Source organism: Dermacentor andersoni, chromosome 1 (assembly GCF_023375885.2).
Source record: "Dermacentor andersoni chromosome 1, qqDerAnde1_hic_scaffold, whole genome shotgun sequence".
NCBI lineage: Eukaryota > Metazoa > Arthropoda > Arachnida > Ixodida > Ixodidae > Dermacentor > Dermacentor andersoni.
In genome coordinates this window covers 383585515-383608523 of record NC_092814.1, presented here as the reverse complement: position 1 = coordinate 383608523, position 23009 = coordinate 383585515, and the positions used below count along the sequence as shown (strand labels likewise).

Genomic DNA, 23009 nt, shown 5'->3' with positions numbered 1-23009 from the left:
CATACCGCCCTCAGTGCTTTTTCTGTGTATCACGTTCTACAATCGTACTAACAGCTGAAAAATTACTGTTAGTGTTTGTGTACTATCTCAGTAACCCCTGATGGGACAACCGCGCGAACAACCTTCATGTGTAGGCATGAGATGCTTTTATTTCTTCTGGAAAGAATGAGCATTGCAAGTTTCCTACATGCAGATTTTTGCAGTTCGTGCTTATTATAGAAAGGAGAGCCCAATAGTTACGACTTACTGTCTTAAGTGACGTAATCTTATTGCTAAGCATTGCATCCGGGTCGCAAGAAAAGTCGTGTTGTTGGCTTATTTTATCTGGTCTTTGATTAAGGAATAAGCCTTTCTACGAATGTTTCTATGTGCTGCTGCAAAAGCCGACTACCTTCTGTTCCCCTTGCCGCCGTTACTCAAGTTGTGGCGAAGTACAAAATAATATGATAATGTGTGTTTCAGTTTTCGTACAATGTTATTTTTTTCTGCCATGTTTTTTCAATTTGTTCAGCAGTAATGAACATGTGACGCATTTCATATACTTTCGTGCAGATTTATAAGTAAGCTCTTTCTTTTGGTATGGCTCTCAATCAAACAATGTTAGCACTTTATTCTAAATTTAGGTATTTTGCGTGTCATTGTTTTTGCCATTACCAGTGAGTTTTCCCTTTTTATAGTTGTCATGGCTATGTCATACATGTCCAGTTTTGCGCAATTGCTTAGTGCATATATCAGAAGCTCGTCTACATTTCGGTCTTGAGGACGTTATATAAAAATGTTTTTTTTTTTTATGTGTGTGTACATGAAACGGCCTTCCCGTTTTCTAGCGCTTTCTTTTGTTATTTCACCGTCTGTGAACTTTTGTGTTTAGTACTCTTGTATATGTCATGATCCCTTGACTTTTGCTCATTTTTTGAGCGAGTATCACACCACGTTATAAGAAAAATATGTTTTCGGAAACGAAGTCAATAAAGCGAGACTAAACGTCTGTTGTGCTGGAAGTGAAATTTTTTTATGTCCCGGCACATGCTGGTATAATATAAGTATGGGCAAGACTGCGTGCATGCCAACGCATAGCCCACGGCGCACCAGGAGCCAGGTCGCAAAGCTATGCCAATGCGCTGCGTAGCGCGCGCATTGCTTGCGAGCTGGTGCATGACGCGCCGTAGCACGCGCGCGATAAAAAAAAAAGAAAAGAAAAGAAAAACGCGCCGCGTACAGGTAAAAACAAAAAAAAAGTAAGCGGCGCGCGTGGCATGGAGGAAAGAGTGAAAGGGAGCGAAGCGGGTCGGCATAATAAAAACAAACAGAAAATAAAAACGTTTGGCACCTGGTGCCATGAGAACGTAAACAATGTGTGCGCCGCCATTTTGCTTCTGCGTCGCCCATTGGTTAGGGCCGTAACTTGGCGCTAGCGTCGAAAGAGCGTCTGCTCGAAAACGGCGAATGGCAGCCATGCGGAGATTCACCCACCTGGGTCAAGCGCGTCGGCTTTTATACAGGAGTCTTCGAATGTTCCAGACTAATCGTTGGGACCTGCGTGCCTTCCACAAAGTTCTACTCCATTCGCGTCAGGCGATAAAATCAGGTAACACAAGGTTCGGCGTCAACAGACAGCGGATAGAAGCATCGATAACTTTCCAGAAACTTCGGATACATGCAGGCGCGTCCCGCGCTGTGCGATAACATTTGTTAGGCGATGAAACGTGGTCGCCCGATAAAGATAAGTACACGTGTCAATATATATATATATATATATATATATATATATATATATATATACTAATTAGGCGAGCACCATCAATTTCCCTGGGATCTACAGAATGCACGTACAAATAGCTGTCGGTAATTACCCGTGAGGTCAGATTTCGGCGACTGACGACTGTGCTCGCCGCTATCATTGTGACTGAGAGCTGCTGCACTCCAAGAATAAGAGTGACCCTTGCTCCATTAAGACAGACACGGGGCGATGTCACATATTTTCGTCTTTAAGTGGAGCAAATTACCGGCCTCATACATGGGAAGAATGGTTTCTCCCTCTCCAAAACCAACATGGCCGACTCCAAGCAAGCGAAGCGATGGATGCGACTAGGCCTACAAACTGTGCTACTCTGCAGGTGGAAAACAACGTACGCGTCATTAGCATAGTGTACGTAACTGATATTTGCAAAAAAGAAAAGAACAACGGTCTCGCTAAACTTTCTTTGGCGCATACAAGGAATAAGGTGCAAGTACGACATGATTTTGTAGCGATGCCTTCCGCTTGACGGCCGCGCTTATCACATACCGTTGACGACCGGATGATCATGTTAATAACGCGGGCAGAACGTCGCTCTAACCACTGTCGAAGCGCGAAAAAGAATCGCATTGCTAGAACATCGCGGCGTTGATCGTACATAAGCATAGGGATATCCATACATCAATTAGTCTCTCTCTCTCTCTCACACACACACACACACACGCGCACATACACACGCGCACACACACACAAACACGCACGCACAAACACACACACACACACGCGCGCTGATGTGGATGGACGGATGGATGTTATGAGCATCCCCTTTGGAACGTGGTGGTGGGTTGCGCCACCAAGCTATTGTTATTATACTCACTAATGTCCTACCGAGGCAAAAAAAAAGAAAAAAAAAACACGATGAGCTCTAACAACCCAAATTTTGGTCCCCTATTGTGAACATTGCTTTGGTACGACTCCGTTTTTTTTATCGTTTGCCTAGTTCCACCAAACGTCCAATCGCCTTGGATGGATGGATGGATGTTATGAGCGTTCCCTTTGGAAAGGGTCGTTGAGTTCCGCCACCAAGCTCTTGATATTATACTGCCTAACGTCCTACCTAGGTTATACAATAAAAAAACACTATGAACTCCCACAACCAAATTTTCCGATCCCCTATTGCGAACTATGCTTTTGTACGTCTCCGATTTTTGTCGCTTCCCTACTTTTATTCGACCAATCCCGCAATCGCCCCTTACTAATCCCTTTTTCGGACAAGTTTACTTTTCCACTGCTCTCGCTGAACCCAACGGCCTCAAGGAGGCCAGTGGTGCCTATATCTACCGCTGGGTAGACTTCTTCACATTCTAATAACACATGCTCCATAGTTTCCCTAGCTTTACCGCAGCAAGCACATGCTTCTTCTTCCTTCTTATATCTCGGTTTATAGGGGCGTGTTCTAAGGCATCCCGATCTCCCTTCGAAAAGTAATGAGCTTCCCATTGAGCTATCCTAAATTGTTTGTTTCCTGATTTTGTTATTTCCTCTTAAGTAGTTACTCATGGCAGGTTTCTGTTCCATTGCCGCCACCCATGAGATTATTTCGGCCTCTCTGACTTTCCACTTGGCGTTCCTTGTTGCTGTGTTGCCCACCCTACAGGCCGCATACTTGCTGGTAAGCTTGCTAGTCCTTTTCATCCACTGTGAATCAATGTTTTTCCTGCACAGATACCTCAACCCTCTCCCAGCCCATTTACTTTCTTCAATATTCCGCATTCGTTCTTCATACTCAATTTTACTGCGAGCTTCCCTCACCTCAAAACTAGTTCAGCCTATATCATCTTGCACAGCGTCATTTGTATTCTTCCCGTGAGCGCCCAATGCGAGGCGACCCACTGACCTTTGGTTCACATAGAGTCCTGATTGTACCCCTGCTTTAAAGCAAACAACCGCATTTCCAAAAGTAAGTCCTAGAATCATTACACCTTTCCACATACCTCGGAGAACCTCGTACCTATTGCATCCCCATAGCGCATTGTGCTTCATTATGGCTGCATTTCTCTTCCCCTTCACTGTTATTGTTTTTTCCTGTGTTTCCATAAATCTACTGCCTTCGTTTATCCATATACCCAGGTATTTGTATTCTCTTACGCGAGAAATTTCCTGGTCCTGTATTGACACTGTCTGTTCAGTGCTTTAACTGACCCCCCGTGGTTGCTTAGCGGCTATGGTGTCGGGCTGCTGAGCACGAAGTCGCGGGATCGAATCCCGGCCACGGCGGCCGAATTTCGATGGGGGCTAAATACGAAAACACCCGTGTACTTAGATTTAGGTGCAGGTTAAAGAACCCCAGGTGGTCAAAATTTCCGGAGTCCTCCACTACCGCGCGCCTCATATTCAGAAAGTGGTTTTGGCACGTAAAATTCCATAACGTAATTTTAATCTTGTCACTGAATGCCATAACGCCTGGTTTTCTAACACTAAATTTCAAACCTAAATTCTTGCCTTCCTGTCCACAGATATTAGCCAGACGTTGCAGATCAGTTTGCTTGTCAGCTAGCAACACAATGTCGTTGGCATAAAATAAACCTGGAAGCTGCTGCTCTACTGCTGTACCCTGCTGTACTACTGCTGTTCTACTGTACTACAACACGCTTGGCGCCACCTGGAGAGGCTTCAAATTACTAAACAGTATAGTTATTGCACGATCCGATAGATGGCGATAAAAGATGACGACAAAGAACTTAATTGCTCGAGATTTTGTGGCGAAAGGACGTGCTTTTCGGAACTCCGTGGCGGCGACGAAATCATAAATTTTTGTGCATGCTTTGAACTTGCTTCTGTTTTTGATTTGCCGTTTTTTTTTGCTTTTAAATAGTAATTGGGTGGTTTTCTTTTTCCTTTTTTTGACTCTCGTATTTCGCGTTCATTTGGTTTTGCAGGATGGTTACAGCGCCCTTTCGTGCCACGTGCTTCAACACGTGCAGTCGGGTGGGATGTTGAGTTATTCGAGAGTCTAATAGCTATTAGTAATAGTCAAGACTACTAATAGTTGAATTGACTACTAATAGACTACTAATAGTTGACTAATAGTTGAGCTATTATTGCTGTTATTGGGGGAGGGGTTACTTTGCGCGTTTTGGTAGGAAAGTGAGAGCGTGGGCGCGTGGTTGAGCGCGTACGAGAGCGTGTCATGTCTTGGGTCTCCACAGCATTGATAGCTTTTGAAACAGTGGTGAGAGTTGCTTCGCGACATTTTGAGCATTTGGATCCTGTGCTTATCGGTTTCTGCTAAAAGGCACGTGCTCTGCATTATTATATTATTATAGTATTTGCATCAGAAGAAGCCGTGCAATATATGGCAAGAAAGCCGGGAAAACAGGGCGTGCGCGGGGGGTTCCTGAAGGCAGATGAGGGCACGGATGAGAATGGAGAGGGAATCGAGTCAACCGGCAAAAACTGTGATTTTATTTATTTATTTGAGAAATACTGCCAGCCTTCAGAGAAGGCCGTAGGCAGGAGTGGACAGTACATATGAAAAATTATCAAAAATAACAGACAAGAACACATTACACAAGGCTCGCACTACGCACTGAAAAGCAGCGAAAGACCGATAGTTTGCACGTCGCTTGGATACAAACACGTGCTACAGATATAAAATTGTACAATGATATATTGACAGAGTGCTTGACAAGGAAAGATTAGTCAGAACATGGACCCTTCAAGCTGCGCATGCGCGTCGCTTGATAATAGGCTACAAAAATGGAGGCATTCCAGGAAGAGCTTGTCAAACAGTTAGAACAGCTCAAAAATGAGCTAAACAGGGACCGTGATGCACGGAGTGTAGTTGAAAAAAGACTTGAAGCAGCCGAGGAAAAGCTGAACACGGCCGCAATTGTGAACGAGAATGTGCGTTACAATGCAACGCAGCCCCCCGACGTGACAAGAGAGGGAGTGCTAGCAAAGTACGTGGAATGCGTGCAACGTGGTGAAGGGTTAGCTGGAAAGAGCGGCACCTACCTTGAGGCTGCCACGCTGCAAAAGCAGGGCACAGGGGACAATGCACCTTGTCGAGCTCGAATCACGCGGAAAAGGACAAAGGGAAGCGGGGAGAGGTACGAGAGAGTGAAAGGGTGATTATCGCCGGCGACTCAAACCTGGCTGGGTGGTCAGAAGCAATTGTGGAGAGGGTGAAAGGCGGTAAAAGAGTGGCGGTAGAGACATTTCCAGGGCGGACACTGGGTTCTGTCATGGAACGAGCAAAAGAAAAGCTCGCGGAAATGCCCATGTGCGCAACCTTGTCATAGTAGCAGGGGGGCTAAATGACGACCTAAACAGGAAAGGGACAGGACTAGCCCAGCGCTTCACGAAGGGGGTGGATGACTTGCGCGAGCTATCCCCTCAAGTGCAGATCGTGGTGCGCACGACGCCGGAGGTGCCTGTACGTGACAGTCACGCACACAGCCGTAGTGCATGCTAATGAGGCGATATGGAAAATGAGCCGAGAGAAAGGCTTTGAGTTTGTCAAAGTAGACAGGGAAGTGAGAAGGTGTGGAGGTTTTAAACGAGACGGGATGCACTTCAATTACAGGCTGGCGCGAGAAGTGGGCTGGCGACTTGGTGGTCGCACTGTTGCTTCTTTAGGGGGCCCACGGGCGCTCAGGAGGCCAGAGTAGGTAGCAATGAAGAAGGTCCCCTAGGGGAACCTCAGAAGAGCATCGCCGTCGATAACAGAAAAAAGTAGGAAAGCAAGAAAGAGAGCTCGCCATGCAATAGGCTACATAAACATGCAGGGCGGCAGAAGAAAGCAAAAGTGGACAGATATTGAGGAGCAGTTAAATAGAGAACAAATAGTAGTGTATGCCGTGACAGAAACGCACCATAGAGACTCGGAAGAGCCGCCAGTTATTGAGAATTATGTTTGGGAAGGGTGCAACAGAACTAATTCGGAAAGAAAGGGGGAGGGAGTCGGAATTCTCATCCATCAGGGAGCCAAATGGAAAAGAGTAAATTCAAAATGTCAAGAGCATCTTTGGTTATCAGGTACAATGAGTGGGAAGTAAACTTAGCTGGGCGTTACGTATTTGTGGACCGGAAATAACTGCACAGAGAAGAATATAGAGTTAGGGGAATGCATACGCGCTGATATTAAGGGTTTCGGGAATGGTGCTGAAATTGTCCTATTAGGTGACATGAATGCCCACATACAGGATTTAGATGGCTATATCGAAAACAAAGGGAAGTCAATGCTAGACGTTTGTGAGCAACATAACGTCGTTATCGCGAACATAGGGCCTAAGTGTCAAGGGCAGATCACGTGGGAAGTGGGAAACCGGCAATCGACCATTGATTACTGTCTGATGACAGAAGGAATTCATGATAAGTTGAGAGAAATGGTCATTGACGAGGAAGGGTATAGCAGCATAGGGAGTGACATTTTGAAACTGGGTATCTAGTTGGGAAAGAGAGCAAGGAGTGCAAAATGGCCAGTCCAAATTTGAACGCTGAAAAAGTAAGAAATAAAGCCACAAGAGTCGAGGAATAAATTGGGCAAATGGCCAAGTAAACAGTGGGAATATAATGAAGTCTATGTGTAATAACGACGGGAATACGGAAAGAGAAACAACATGTTCGTTAGAAAGGAAAAAAGAAACCGAAAATCTTGTGGAACAGAGACATAAGAGAACCGATCACGCAACGAGAGAAAGCATCCCGAGAGCACAGGCAGGCAAAGACGGATCTCTTGCCGCAGAATTAAGTGGCCAGTGAATGGGAAATATTCCGGGAGAAAAACTCTGTGGTTCAAATATTGGTGCAAGCAAAGATAAAAGTTGAAAGTAAACGCTGGTTGTCAGAAATACGCTAGAAAAAGAAGGTCGTACTTAGAATATTTTGGAACCTCATAAAATTATTAAGGCCACGAAAGGCCACGAAAAAGAAAAGACGAACGCGGCATTTTGATTCTGCTTGAAAGAAGGAAAAGGCGAAGCGCGTGGGCACGATGGAAGGCAATGAAGGCTGCTACAATTTTGCCTTTGTGCACAAATGACCTTGTAGTAGTTCTCGAATTGAACGATGATGCCACAACTTTAAATCTTAGGACTCGAATAACAGCGGATAAATAACACGGGGACAAATAACTAATGGTAAAAAAACTTTGGCTATATTTAAGGAAGATTACACATGTCTTCTTCAGACGATGACTCTTTTCGCACACTCCCCGGCTTTTCTCCTCAATACTTACTGTCTACCAGACGTTATTTTTTGATATCGCACCCCGCACGTGCGCATCGCTTCGTGGTCGCAGTATCGGGTGGCCGCGTCTGGCTTCACACTTGTGCACCGTGACCGCCGCGTCAGTCCCTGAGAGAGTGCGTCTGCAGGCTGTTCCAGTTTACCGGATGTAGATCATACTTTATGTACCTCGTTTGAACCAATACCAGCGAACTGCCATATATTCAGTGCTCCTGAGGCGCCCGTATCCCTGCGTGTTCTCCACAGAAACGCTGTTTGGCTGTGACCGACGTTGAGCAGCAGATATGGCTTACTCCAATTGAGCTATTTCAACGTTGGCATCCAGGTACGCGTCCGAGCTGAATGATGATTGTGCGTGCACATGAAACGCTGAGAAAGACTGGGTCTTTTACGAACAAACGGCATAAATCTTCAATCCTGGGCGAAGACCTGGAGACAGATGTTCTGTCAAAGTTTTCTTCAGATTCACATACAAGTGTTTGTAGTGTGGGCGCTGAAGCTGGAGTCTCAAAGGGTTAAGAAGAGCACTTAAGCACTTAAAAAGAGGCAACTTCATCCGTACCACGTGCAGGTGCACCAGATGTTTGAGCCCGCGATTTCCAAAACCGAAATGACTTTGCAAACTGGATTTCAATGAAGACGGAAGAGGACCCAGGCTTTGTCAACAAAATACTGTGGACCGATGAAGCAACCTTCTCACGTAATGCCCAAGTGAACATCCACAACGCTCACTACTGGAGCGACGAAAACCCGGTTTGGAAGAGACATCCTCAATATCAGTGGTCGGTTAATATGCGGCGTGGAATTTACGGTGGCACTATCATTGACCCCGTGTTTTTTAATAACACGCTTACAGGCGAAAGGTACGTCAACGACATCCTTGATGCGACACTGGAGGACCTTCTTTGCCAAGTTCCATTGGCTACGATCAAGGAGATTCGTCATCAGAATGATGGTGCTCCCGCGAACGGCAGCAGCAAAGCTTGCAAATGGCTGCATGAAGTATTCCCGCAACACTGTATTGGCCGGCATGGGCCCATTGCTTGGCCGGTACGGTGTCCAGATTTAACTCCCCTCGATTTCTTTCTGTTTGGCTGCGTTAAGAATCAAGTATACCGGACACCAACCACAACATCGGAGAACCTAAAACAAAAAATGAGACAAGTCTGCAGCTCCACCCCTGATAATATGATCAAGACCGCCTCACAAGATGTGCCTGTGAGATGCCAAATGTGTATTACAACAGAAGCTGACCTCTTCGAACACGCATTATAATCAAAGAGCGCTTTTTGGATTGAAGGTCACTGGAAAATCCTTCCGGCCCTAAAGTCGCCTCCCCACCCAACCCCATTACACTCCGTCGGCAGGCTGCCAGCTCTTGGTCATTTCAAGCATCAAAAAATAAAGCTGTGTTCTTGTTCTCTTTCATCTCCTTAGATGCATCATCGCTTTGGCACCACTTCGTCACGCATCTGCGACGTCATGCGATAAAAGCTGCAGGCCCAGATACTTACACCAGACATAACGCCCTTTTGGGGGCCAGTCTCACTGCAGCCGACCTTGTTCATCCATCACACGCTTGAAAGCAGTACCATAACAGTGCGCAATCGCCCCGTCACGTGGTATTTTTTCATATTTGGCGTGTTACATTCAGAACGCGGAAAAAGGACCACGTGAGATATATCGTGTTGAAAACAATTTATTGAGAGGATTCTCAAGATGTTCTAAAATTTGCGTATCACACTTATGGCCTCCAGCCGATAGTTAAAAGTTGATTACCTAAACATAACTTATCCGTAGGTAAGGGGAAAATAAAAAATAGCCTAAGTAACTCTGAACCAGTGGCAATATTATGCACTTGGTTCAACTCGCGTCCGGGGTGTTTTTCATCTTTAAAACTTTTGCTCAAGTGATGTGGGACAACCTGCATGCAATCACCACGTGACACAGTGGTTTCCTTAAAGCCTTGAGTTCAGTCTAGTGCTCTTCAAGTAGTCCAGAGTAGCTATTTGGAATATCCATATTGCAGAATGTATGAAACATAACAATTACGCAATGAAGAAGAGCACAAGGAAAAGGCCAGCCAGATTGTCTGTTCCATGCCTGCAGTGCGACCAGTGGGCCAGCCGGATCGCCAGTGCGTAGCATGAGTGTGAGCAGATCGAGCAACCAGTTATTCCTGCGCTGCGTCACCTGCTTTTTCGGTTACGGACAGACGCTACCATCTGAACTGTGCAATACACCCCATTACAATTGGTGGAAGGTGCTGGGTATTCAAGAATATCTACACCCTGGAACTTTGGTCTCGGACTCTGCCTCCCGTCATGCCTGATTCTCCGCAGCCGACGCCACCGCCACCCTCCGTCGCCTGCTCTGGTGCTGTCCAGCAACGCCATCCAGCAGTTTTCAGCGGTACGGATGAGCAAGACGTCAATGACTGGTTGTCTGTCTACGAACGGGTGAGCTTACACAATCGATGGGAAGATACCGCCAAGTTAAATGTCGTCATCTTCTACCTTGCGGGAGTAGCTCACCTGTGGTTTAAAAATCAGGAAGCCGACTTTCAGTCCTGGTCCGCGTTCATGACCAGTTTCACTGAGGTTTTCGGTCACCCCGCCGTCCACAAGTTGCGCGCCGAGCAGCGGTTACGAGAGCGAGCGCAACAACCCGGTGAAACGTCCACCTGTTATCAGGGGCGTAGCCAGGGGGGGGGGGGGTGCTTATGAGGCTTCAGCCCCCCCCCCCCCCCGAAATTTTTTCGTGCTGTCCATGCACCGCCGACGAAAGCAACCCCCGGCGCCGGAAATCATTCTGGATTTTTTCTATAATGTCTTTTTGACGCTCGAAATGACATTTAACCGCGAAGATAGCGAACTAGGGCTGCATTTCGCGGCAACGCCCATGCACCGAGAGTCACATAACGCCAAGCAGCCCCATACGACCACAAAGTTTCAAGGGCGTTTTGATGATGAGCGGGCTCGCCGCGGCATCTCGCTGAGGCCGCGGAATCTATGGAGCGCATGGATGTCAATTCCGAAAATTTATGGATATAAATCTCATAAACTCTTGATGTGAAAGGTGCATTGACATTTCCAAAGTTGTGCTTTAGATTTTCAATTGCGGAACTTTGTGGGTTTAATGTTGTTATAAACATTTGACGCCAAAGGTCCATTGACTTTTTTAAAGTCTTACATCGGAACACACAACGAGACAAGTCAAATCAGCACACTAGCAGACAAGTTGACAAAGCATGCAGCGAGGTTCAATGAGACAAAGCGTTGTGCTGTTTCATTCGTGCCGCCATGTCACATAAAAAAAATATAAACATTTTTTTTACCCTACGCCAAAACATGCATGTCAAAATACTAAAGCCAGCCAAGCTAACTACGTTCTTATTTATTTTTTCTACTTTGACTTTTATTCGCGAGGACACATTGAGCCTCTTCAATTTTTTTTTCTTCTCGCTACCATACCCGCGGGCTGCCAGAGCCAGCCAGAGCGCATGCGTTTATCTCGCGTGGCCCCGACCACCGCGCGGCGCACTTCGGTGCGCGTTCGGTTTTCTCTGGCCGAGTGGATTTTCGCCTGGCAGAGTTTTGGACACTTTCTGGCTAGCAGACGAAAAAAGAAACAATGGTCGCTCGCCGCCATCACTGTGGAGACTCGACGGATTGCACAGCTTTCGCTTTTGCAGAACTTCTCCGGAAAGTCTTGTCTCGCCGGTGTAGGATACCGAGCAGTATGCGTATGATTGGTTCTCAGTGGACCAAGCGTCTCATGTTTTCTTCGATATTCCTTCCGTAGCCATATTAGGTGCCCAAAGTAGGCATTCGATTGTGGGAAAGATACTTTCCTATGCGTTTTTTTTTTTTCATTTCGGTGCCCCCGCCCCACAGAAGGAAAAAAAAATACATTGTTGCGGCGCAGCGAATTGTCGCATGGTGAATCGATTTTGTTACTTCTTCTTTTGTGGAAAGTAATGAGCCACGGGACGTTTCAGTTGCGAGATACTCTTATTATATTATTGCGATAGCAATTATATGGACACTCCCGGCGCATTCCTGCCGCCGCTGTCACCCTCATGTTTCGTATAAAGTCCAAGGGTGATAACATCGTGACCGCGTGCCGCATGCTGTGTGTGCGAGTCAAAGCGTAGAGGGGGGGGGGGGGGTGTGCAATGGCTGAGCCGACCGTGGTGGCTCAGTCGTGTGTGCGCAAAGGAGAGAAGAGGGGAGCAAGCGCGCCGCCTTCCGTCGCGCGCGATACATCGGGGGGAGTGCATGGAATTGGAGGGAAATCTAGGATTCTGTAAATCTGTGATCGCGCAACATGTTTATTTGCCTTGTTTGACGCATTATATACAGCGACTTTTTCTTAGATACGTAGGTTTAGTGGAGACTTACACGTATATTTAAATATCTTGTTGCGAGGTTCCGTGTATACGTGCAGTGAACTTTGTTTCCAGTCACACTTTTGCCCTTTATCAACCGGTATCTTCGCATTTGTATATCCCATTGTATCTTCGCATTTCTAATGCACGAGTGCGAGTCGCAATAATGGTTCGGTTCATTATCTGCGAGGCATGCGCGTAGCAGAGTGGCATCTCTCATTCACAAAAGTGGTACGCATGTGTGAGGATAAATATTCTTTAATGCTCTCATACACTGGGTTGAACACGGTTGCCTGACATAATGGACACCCCAAAAGCTGAGCAGCGCGATGTCGCGAAGTTTTCGAAAGCTAAAGGTGCTTACCAAAAAGAAATTAATCGCCGTATGACTGCCGTGTACGTTGAAGATAGCATTTCATTGGCCACTGTAAAGCGTGGGAACAAACGGTTCAAAGAAGAATGGGAAAGTCGCAAAGACATTCCAAGACCGAGCCAATGCCATCGTGCAATCACATCCCGCACAATTTCAAAGGTTGATGAGCTGATCAGACAAGAATGGAGGACAAGCATCGATGAACTGGCAGAGCCTGTGAAAATCAGTCACGCCTCGGTTCACGCCATAATTCATGAGCACCTCGGTTATCAGCTATTGTGTGGGGAATTGATGCTCAAGATTTTGATCCACTGCCAGAAGACGGAGAAGTTTGGCGCTGCTTTGACTAATCAGATCCGGTAGCACAATGAGGATGATGATTTCTTGTTTGCTATTGTGATCGGGGACAAACCATGGTGCCAATTACTACGAGTCTGAAGCACGACGGCAAAGCTTACAGTGGAAACATTCAAATTTACCACGGCCAAAGAACGCAAAGGCCGTCATTTTCGCCGGAAAGGTGTTGTTGACTTTCTTTTTGGATCGTCAGGGGCCATTACTGACAGAATTTGCTCAATCTTCGGAGACTATCAATTCTTTCCGATATTGTGAAACGCCGGAACCACTGCGTGTGGCAATCAAGAACAAACTACGTGGACAATTGATGAATTGGGTCATCTTGTTCCACGACAATGCCCGTCGCCACGTCGCTGAATTGGGTAATACAAAAGTTCAAGTGCGAAACCCTGCAACAGCCGTCATACAGCTCAGACCTGCCCCCTTGCGACTTCCGCGTTTTGGGGCAACCGAAAAACAGCTCAACGGAACTAGATCCATGCCGTAAGATGACGTGAAAGTGTCAGTTACAGACTTTTTGAAGCAGCAACCTAAGGAGTTTCATGAGACGGGAATCACGCGACTTGTTAGTCAATGGGGCAAATGTCTAAATTCTCATGAAGACTACTTTTTAATAAAGTACCCCGTTTCTCATATATTCGCAGTGGCTCACATTCATTTGACTCGCCCTCGTATAGCTTGCAGAACTCCTGCTCTTAATAAGTGCTCTCTGTTGAGACTTTAATTTCAGTGCAATTACTCACGATTAACGACCGGTGACAGCTGCTCCTGCGTAATACATTGGAACAAATGACAGCGTCATGGAGATTTTTCACTGCCCATTGCATATATACAAGTATGCAAACATGGTTCTTGAATGACTAAGTTTCATTAACATATTTGTCCTCAACTTGTTCATTTCATGGCCTTTTCATTTTTCATATCAGCGGCATGCGCTGCTTTTCTGGTTTCGGACTGATATAGTTCTAAAGTTCATGTGATATTTTCTTTACTTATTAAATAGACAAAAACATGGAAGCATTGATATCAGTTACTGTGGGCACAATCTTTGGCACATACGAGAATATTATTTTATGAAAAAATACACATTTTACTTGTTTGGACAGTGCGTAGCGTTCAAGAATTCGTTTACAGGATTTTTGACACTGGTAATGCAGTTATTATTTATGCATTTGATCCCTCGGCAAATTGTTTAAGAGGAAGCCTTAGCTGGGGCCCAATCCGACGCGGCCTATTCAAGTACATGTAAAACGCAGAAACGCTTTTCTGAGATAATCCTCCTAATCGCCTTTAATGAAATTTGTTGCATTTGAGGGAGAAGGTAAGCTATAGTGTCTGTTGGAAACGGAATTTCGATTTACGGCCTGAATTTTGTATAAAATATTTTGAAAAATTTGAAATTTCGAAAAAATAGAAGCACGACGTGTACGAAACAATAGCTTTATTCCAGGAACAGATATCTCGGTTCTGTAAACGGCAACTGTTAGGAAAGTCGATGCGGACAAATTTGGTGTGTCAATCTGTATCTTGCGTGAATTGGTTAGCTTGTGTACAAGGGTTCTGCAAAAGTCGTATTTCCATAATACAATTTTTTTTAGATTCATGTTTAACATATCTATTTTGTCTGCTATAAATGTACTATTAGATGCAATTCACAGAATTGTGCTATCGTTTTTCATTGTTGAGTTACTGAGTTTTAAACTTGATAGTTCAGTTTTCTGAAAATTTGCGATTTGGCCGATTTGTAATAAAGAATTGACCGCCTAAATGAAAATTTCGAAACCTGCAGTCACTAGAATTTAAGCTTTTCTTTTAAATTCAACAAACATCGTCAAATTTGGTGCAGTTGTTGCGAGAAAAAACGAATTAGCCTTCTACATGTATTTAAATAGCAGCACCCGAGCTAAAGCTTCCTCTTCAGGAGGAGGCCGAGCTGCAAAATGAGCCCCCCCCCCCCCCCCCCCCCCCCGCCGAACGAAATTTCTGGCTACGCCACTGACTGTTATATCGAAGAGGTTTCCGACCTATGCAAACGTGTGGATGCTTTTATGCCCGAAAATGACAAAGTGAAGCACATTTTGAAAGGCATCGCCGATGACATTTTCCAAATGTTGATCGCCAAGAGTCCGCGCACTGTAGCAGAGCTCATAAACTTGTGCCAAAGCTACGACGAGTTGAGGAGGGAGCGCGATTTGACCAGGCGCCCCTGAGTGGCTGACGAGGCCCTCTCTTCCATGACGGTCTTCTGTGATCGTTCCCCCCTGCTCACACAAATCCAAGCTTTCATGCGGGAGAAAGTTTCCCGTCAGCTTTCTCTACTACCCTTCGCTGAGCTACCCCAACAGCAGCTGCTGCCACAACAGCCTCCTACACAGCTCGCCCCCAACGCTACGGCGGGTTATTGCAGACCAAGTTAGTGATGCTCTACCAATGCAGCATCAGCAGTACCCTGTCGCCGCGCAGCCTCCTCGTCAACCACTCGTTGCGCTACATCCACGGCCGCTACCACCCGTTCATCATCCCGTTCATCGAACTGCTCCTACCTTTGCTAATCCTTGGCGCACGCAAGACAACAGGCCCATATGTTATGCCCGTGGTATTCCCTGCCGTGTTGCACGACTCTGCCGCCGCCACATGCTGCATTCTGGTGGGTTTGTGCAGTCGCCTCCCTACGCCGACGCGCAACCTTTCCACGTCATTTATTTTAGTAGGCGGGCCACACGGCCACCAGTCGAGTACCCGGTCATTACACGCCGTTCACCTTCACCGCGTCGCCGCTCGTTGTCCCCCATACGTCAGCGCCCTACACCCACGCAAGAGGACAACTAAGCCCCGCAGTTCAGGAGGCAGGAACTGCGTCGCCATCGATCCGTACAAGTCCTCTATTGTTGCCTTCGAACGTTGTCGACCTTACTGTTGACGGCGTCCCTACCGTTGCGCTAATTGATAGTGGAGCAGCCGTGTCTGTCCTAAACGAACGCCTCTCTCGCGCTTTACGAAAAGTTACGACGTCACTTTCTGGGTTTTCTCTTCGCTCAGCAAGCGCCCAGCCAGTTCAGCCTTCAGCAGCATGCACAGCTAGAGTTGTTATTCAGGGCGTTCTCTATATTGTGGAGTTTGTGGTTCTGCAGTCCTGCTCTCACGACGTGATATTGGGTGGGACTTTCTTTCCCGAAATAACGCCGTCATCAATTGTGCACGTGTTGAAGTCGAATTATCGCCTCTGTGTGACGTGCCCCTCGTCGGCGCCACTTCTCTTCCCGCTAAGCTAGTCCTTCGGGAAGACACTGCCATACCGCCGTACTCGGCTGCCGTTGTTCCCGTCTTCTGTGGCGCTGTCTCTGAAGGCGCTGTCATCTTCACTCCTTCGGAACTCTTCACAACCCGCAAAGATATTCCCCTCCCTTTCACAACGCTGGATATTTCAGCCGGTTTCAGCTCCATCGTTGTCTGCAATGCGCTTCCTACAGCTTTGAAGGCTCTTTGCGGCGAAGCACTTGGCCGTGTTCAGCGTCTTGATGACATGTTTATAACTGACGTGCCGGATGCTTGGTATGCAGAGCTCATTAACTTCTGTTCACTTTCCACTTCTGCTCCGCCATCACCTGACTTACTCACACCTTTCATTGCCGATGACCTTACTTTCGAGCAGCGCTCCCAGCTTCTTCACCTTCTTGCCCAGTTCCGTTGTTCTTTTGATGTCGCTCAGCATACTCTGGGTCGCACGTCGACCGTCAGCCACCACATCGACACTGGCTCCAACGTGCCATTGCGGCAGCGCCCGTACCGCATCTCCGCCAAGAAGCGTCAGGTGATCAGTGAGCATGTGGACTACATGCTTCAGCGCGGCGTCATTCGGCCTTCCAATAGCCCGTGGGCACCACCAGTGGTTCTCGTCACAAAAAAAAGATGGTTCCATTCGGTGCCGTGTCGATTATCGCCGTCTTAATAAGCTAACGTTACAAGACGTCTACCCTCTACCGCGCATTGACGACGCTCTGGACAGCTTGCAAGGCGCTGAATTCTTATCTTCGTTGGATTTACGCTCGCGCTACTGGCAAGTCCCGATGTCAGCAGCTGATCGCCCTAAATCTGCATTCATTTCTCCAGATGGTTTATACGAATTTAATGTGATGCCATTTGGCATATGCAATGCGCCTGCTACGCAGTGAACGAATTATGGACAATATCTTGTGCGGCCTAAAATGGAGCACGTGTTTATGCTGCCTCGACAACATCGTTGTGTTCGCCCCTGATTTCAGCACGCATCTTCTTCGCCTTAGGCAAGTGTTGACGTCCTTGACCAATGCAGGCCTGCAACTGAACGTGCAAATGTGCCAGTTCGCCGCGCGCAACCTCATGATTCTAGGTCACGTCGTATCACAAGACAGCATTTGCCCCGACCCATCAAAATTTCGAGCTGTGGCAGAGTTTCCTAAACCTACCACACTCAAAGAACTCCGTGCCTTCATCGGCCTGTGTTCGTACTTCCGACTCTTTGTTCGCAATTTTGCCTCGATTATATCACTTCTTACACAACTCTTAAGTGGCGCCAACAACCTATCCTCCTGGCCTCCTGTATGCGACATCGCGTTTGTGACCTTACGCCGTCTCCTGACGTCTCCGCCTATACTGCGACACTGCGACCCCACCGCCCTAACTGAAGTGCATAATGATGCCAGTGGTATTGTCCTTGGCGCTGTCCTTGCGCAGCGCAAGCCTGGCTACTCCGAGTACGTCGTTGCTTACGCCAGTCGGGCGCTGACCAAAGCAGAACGCAATTATAGCGTCACAGAAAAAGAATGCCTGGCCATCGTTTGTGCACTCGGGAAGTTTCGCCCTTATTTATACGGCAGGCCTTTCAATGTGGTTACTGACCATTACGCCCTTTGTTGGTTATCCTCTTCAGACGACCCATCTGGACGCCTTGCCCGCTGGGCTCTGCGAATTCAAGATTACGACATACACGTCATCTACCGCTAGGGCCGCAAGCACACTGACGCTAACGCTCTGTCCCGCTCCCCGCTGCCAGCTGGCACGGCCTCCGTCTCCACCATTGAGGCGGTGTGCTCGGTGGACATCGACACCTTCGCATCATAACAGCTCAAGGATCCTTGGGTGGCCTCTCTTTTGGATCTCCTTTCTGGCTCGCCTGCGTCTCCCATCTCCCGCTCCCTGCGTCGCCAGCCAAGCTGCCCATTTTGCTGTCCGGGATAACCTCTTGTATCGACGGAACTACCAGCCCGATGGTCGCAAGTGGCTCCCGGTTATCCCTAGGACTTTGCGTTCCGACATGTGCGCGTATTTCCATACTGACCCACAAGGTGCACATGCAGGCGTTTTGAAGACGTACACTGTAAACGGAAATAACTCCGACGTGGGAGTATAACGCATGTCCTATAGCGACCCCCCGGTTCGGAGTTTATTATGGTCCGTATGATCGGAGTAGAATTTTTACTCCGTGCGAGCGGAATTTTTACGTGAAATTATGGGAGTTATTTGTTCTATCTTTTCTTTGTTTTTTGCTTTGCAATGGACGGAGTTTTTTCGAGGTGCAACGGGAGTATAAAAAGAGGCATCACGTGAGTTCGCGCGAACATCTTTACATACAGAGGCTGCTGGTCAAATTTCGAAATATGCACACGAGACCACGTCAAATTCGACGAAACAAGTCAATGAAAGCACATATATCATGACATACATAAACATTTCAGAAACGCCCAATGCAGAAATTTGAAACACATCACACGTACACGCGATACTCAAGAAGCGACGGTGCCAGTTTATATAGCCACGATACTGTGTGCCTCGTAACCGCCTAGGGAGCAGCCGTGCTGTTTTCAGAATTACGACTCACATGCTCGTTCATACGAGATGTGCCTCTCTGATATTAACAGAATACCTTAATCAACATAAAACTGTTAATTCAGAATAGTGAGAGAAAAAAGTTAATGGCGTAAATTTTCACAATTAGCATGCCATTCCATGAGTGCTGGAGCGACTTCGCACACTGCATGCGTTCGCGGCCAAAAAGTAGTGCGTTAGTTACAGTAAGCACGAAAAATGTAAGTGCGTCAGCTTCATAGCAAAATTAAATTTTTGCGATATTGTGGTAGCGTAGCAACAAATTATTACGTGTGAGCATGACCCGCAGCAGCCGACGTAACACCGAAAAATGCGCAGTCATACATTTTATACACCGCACTACTTGCTCCGCGTCCGAGCAATATCTCTCGGTTGTGAAAAGGAGCTACATCGCTGATCTGTCGAGTGAATCCTTAAACTCGGAGCCAGCAGGCATGCGTCTAAATCAGTGTCTAGGATAGAGCGTAATGTTAATGCAATATCGGAAGCAACGACGTGACCAAAACCTACATGCGCGATAACAATTCGATGCACATCGCTCAATAAGAAGCTTTATTTACAGTACGCATACTTATGTCCTACCGTTTTTCTTCGGGTGAGAATATCCGTTCGCAGATACATAAAAACAGTTGCTTGCACTCCGATCTTTTTCACTGGCAACACAGCACCGCAACGAACTTCGGCTACGCCATTCATGTGCGACTAGCACGGATGTCGTTGCTCGAACAGTGGCTGCTGTTGCCATTGCTACGCGGTCCTTTCAAACATTGCACCGGACGTTGTCAGCATGTACCCAAAAGGGCATAAAAGTCGTATTTCGCGTAGTGAAGAACACAAGCCAGGGTCACGCAGCACGAAAACACAGTCAGAACCTGAGCCGACATCATGAGCCAGTGAGCAGCTTCGAGGTATACATAAGCCTTTTTCTGCACTTTAAAACGTCGCTCTTGCATTCATCGTTGTCAGCAAAGTGATCCACGCTAACGTACTTGAAGCTAAAAATGAGCGAGCTGCAGGCATGCCTATAACACTTTCTGGAAGGAAATACGGGAAACAAATTGACGAAACGCTGTCACGGAACGACACTTCGCAAATGTAAACAAACCGTCAGCCATGAGCACTGCCGACTCCGCCGAATGCGCCCGGTCGCTGGCGAGGCGCACAGCCTCATGGGAAGCGCCACGTGACCAAACTCTTTCGGCGGAGGGGAGTTTTTTAAAACTCCCTCTCGGAGTTTTACGGGAGAACAAGATTTTTAAGCGGAGTAAAATCGCGTCATGTCGCCCTAATACTCCCGCAGCTAGCCAGCGGAGTGAAACGAGGGAATGGCGCTGTTTTGCTCCCATACATCGGAGTAAATAGTTGAGCAGGGGAGGTTTTAGGGCACATCACCTGTTAAAAACTCCCAGGTGGGTTTATTTTCGTTTACAGTGTATGCGCGCCTGCGGCAGCGTTACTACTGGCGAGGAATGTTTACTTTTATCCAAAAGTTTGCCCGCTCGTGCCCGCAATGCGAACGCCGCAAATCTCCGCCTCATCCGGCCCACGGTTTATTACAGCCGCTTCCGTGCCCTGCTCGTGCCTTCGACCGTGTGGGAATTGACCTGTACGGGCCGCTACCGCTAACACCCGCTGGCAAACGATGGATTATTGTTGCAGTTGATCACCTTACACGGTATGCTGAAACCGCTGCTCTACCTGCAGCGACCGCCAGTGACGTTGCATCCATTTTGATTCATCGTTTCATTCTTCGTCACAGCCCACCTCGGGAGCTGCTGAGTGATAGAGGCCATGTGTTTTTGTCGCAGGTGGTTGAAGCTCTGCTTGCTCAATGCCGCATAGTTCACCGGACCGCCACGGCGTACCACCCTCAAACTAACGGGCTTACGGAGCGTTTCAAACGCACCCTTGGTGGTATGCTCGACATGTACGTTTCATCGGAACATACAAACTGGGACATCATCCTCCCATCTGTCACGTACGCGTATAATACGGCTACACAAAATACTACAGGATTTGCTCCATACTTTCTTCTCTACGGTCGCAATCCTTTCCATACCATCGATACGGTCTTGCCTTATACACCAGACACGTCAGAGTGTGCTCCCGTTTCAGCCGTCGACCGATACGCCGAGAAATGCCGTCAATTAGCCCGAAAGTTCACCTCCGGCGACCAATACCGACAGAAAGCTAATAGTGATGGCGATGCTACGAATCTGAACTTCGCTCCCGGCATACTTGTCTTGTCTGTGCCTTCTACCACGCCTGGACCTTCGACAAAACTTCTCTCGCAGTATGACGGACCATACCGCATCGTCAGAACGCACGTCTCCCGTCAACTATGTCATAGAGCCGCTTACACTGACATCCGACAAGCGCCGCCGTGGACGGGATGTTGTTCACGTTCGCCGCCTGAAACAATTTTATGACCCGCTCGTCTCCACGTCGTAAGTCGCCAGGATGGCTCCGCTTTTGCACCAGGGGTAATTGTAATCAAGAAGAAGAGCATAAGGACAAGGCCAGCCAGATCGTCTGTTCCATGACTGCAGTGCAACCAGTGGGCCAGCCGGATCGCCAGTGCGTAGCACGTGTGTGAGCCGATCGAGCAACCAGCTGTTCCTGCGCTGCGTCACCTGCCTTCTCGATTATGAACAGGCGCTACCATCTGAACTGTGCAATACACCCCATTAGAATTAGTATGTCTTTGACAGCCTATTTGACATTTCTATGAAAGCAAATGGAATCTTAGGACTCCGGCCAAAAATATATTTGCTTTACCGCGATTCATTACATGTAGTTCCGTGAAATAGAACACCAAGCCACAGGCTACCCATAACTCAAGTCCGCAACCGCTCCCCACCCCCCCACCCCACAATTAAGTATAAGCATCCCGGTCCTGGTTGTCATCCCTGCATTAATTCTGCAAAGGAATCGATTGCCTAAAGCACTTCCCGTCAATGCATTTGCCTTCATGAGGCTAAATAAATTCCACTGAATTGAGAGCTTACGTGCCGAATCAAATAGAGGCTTAAGGAACGCGTGAGTGACACTTCTATTGATAAATAGAGATCCGTCATTCAAGTATCCACATCACCTTACAACGTTGGAGTTATTTGAAGCATTTAAGTGTACTCATTTTCTTGGGTTCTCAACTGGCTCGGATATGGCGTTGCGCTGATAAACACGAGGTCGCCTGCTCTATCGCCCCGTGGCGGCTGCATTTCGATGGCGGCGAAATTTCAATACGCTCGTGGACTTCGGCTTAGGTGCACATTAAAGAACTCATGGTGGTCAATATAATTCGGAATACCGCATTAAGGCGTATTTCATAATCAGACAGCAGTTTTGGCTCATAAAACCGCCGAGTTTAGTTAATATTTGTGAAGACAATTTCACTCACGGGACAGCCACTGTCCGCTTATTTGGGTCGACAAAGATGCCTACCCCCGTGACCCTAAGATTACTCCATTCTATAGCTGCTACCTGGCGTTGAGTGATTTTGACGCGTATTACCTCATTAACGTGACCATAGAAAGTGTGTCGGCAACTTTGACGTGGTCCCGCTTGAAAATTTGCGCCCGCGGGTGCTTGTCGTAAGTGAACCAGTCGCCGTACTTCTGTACGTTGAACGGTGCACCACTCAGCTGGAACATGAAGGGAGAGTACCTGTTGAAAGAAATCAGAACAGATTGTTGCTTCCTGTACAGTCTGTTTTGTTTTAGACCTACAAATTTTTCATAAAAGCCTAAGAAGAGCAGCGAATGTCGGGTTTTTCCACACACGTTCCTTGGCGACGCGAGCATACTTTTCCGCTATTAAATTAAGCTTCCGAAGACTAATTATCACAATGTCAATAATTACCGTTTTTATTAGCGCCTTGCGGGCTCTTGTCGAAACGGCAAATTTCTAGACTGACATTTTCATGCACACTCATGTTTTAAACATCTTGAAAATCTCACTTAATTTGAGAGGTTCGTCATCAAATTCCAAAGCTCAATCGAGGCAATATCGCGACTGAGACTGCTGACAATTGT

At 47.2% G+C, this 23009-nt stretch overlaps 1 protein-coding gene across 6 annotated transcripts in view; it reads right to left on the bottom strand.

Annotated features, from left to right (window-relative positions):
- The window catches only part of LOC126518704 (putative phospholipase B-like 2), a 185302-nt gene that overhangs the window by 18597 nt on the left and 143696 nt on the right, over window positions 1-23009 (bottom strand). For 5 of the 6 annotated variants that reach the window (XM_055064945.2, XM_050168467.3, XM_050168468.3 and 2 more), the window contains one exon: window positions 22489-22641. The exons of the other annotated variant lie outside the window; for it this stretch is intronic. In XM_055064945.2, coding sequence (XP_054920920.1) covers window positions 22489-22641 — 153 coding nt within the window. The remainder of the gene's footprint in view (window positions 1-22488; window positions 22642-23009) is intronic. 6 annotated transcript variants of the gene reach the window in all.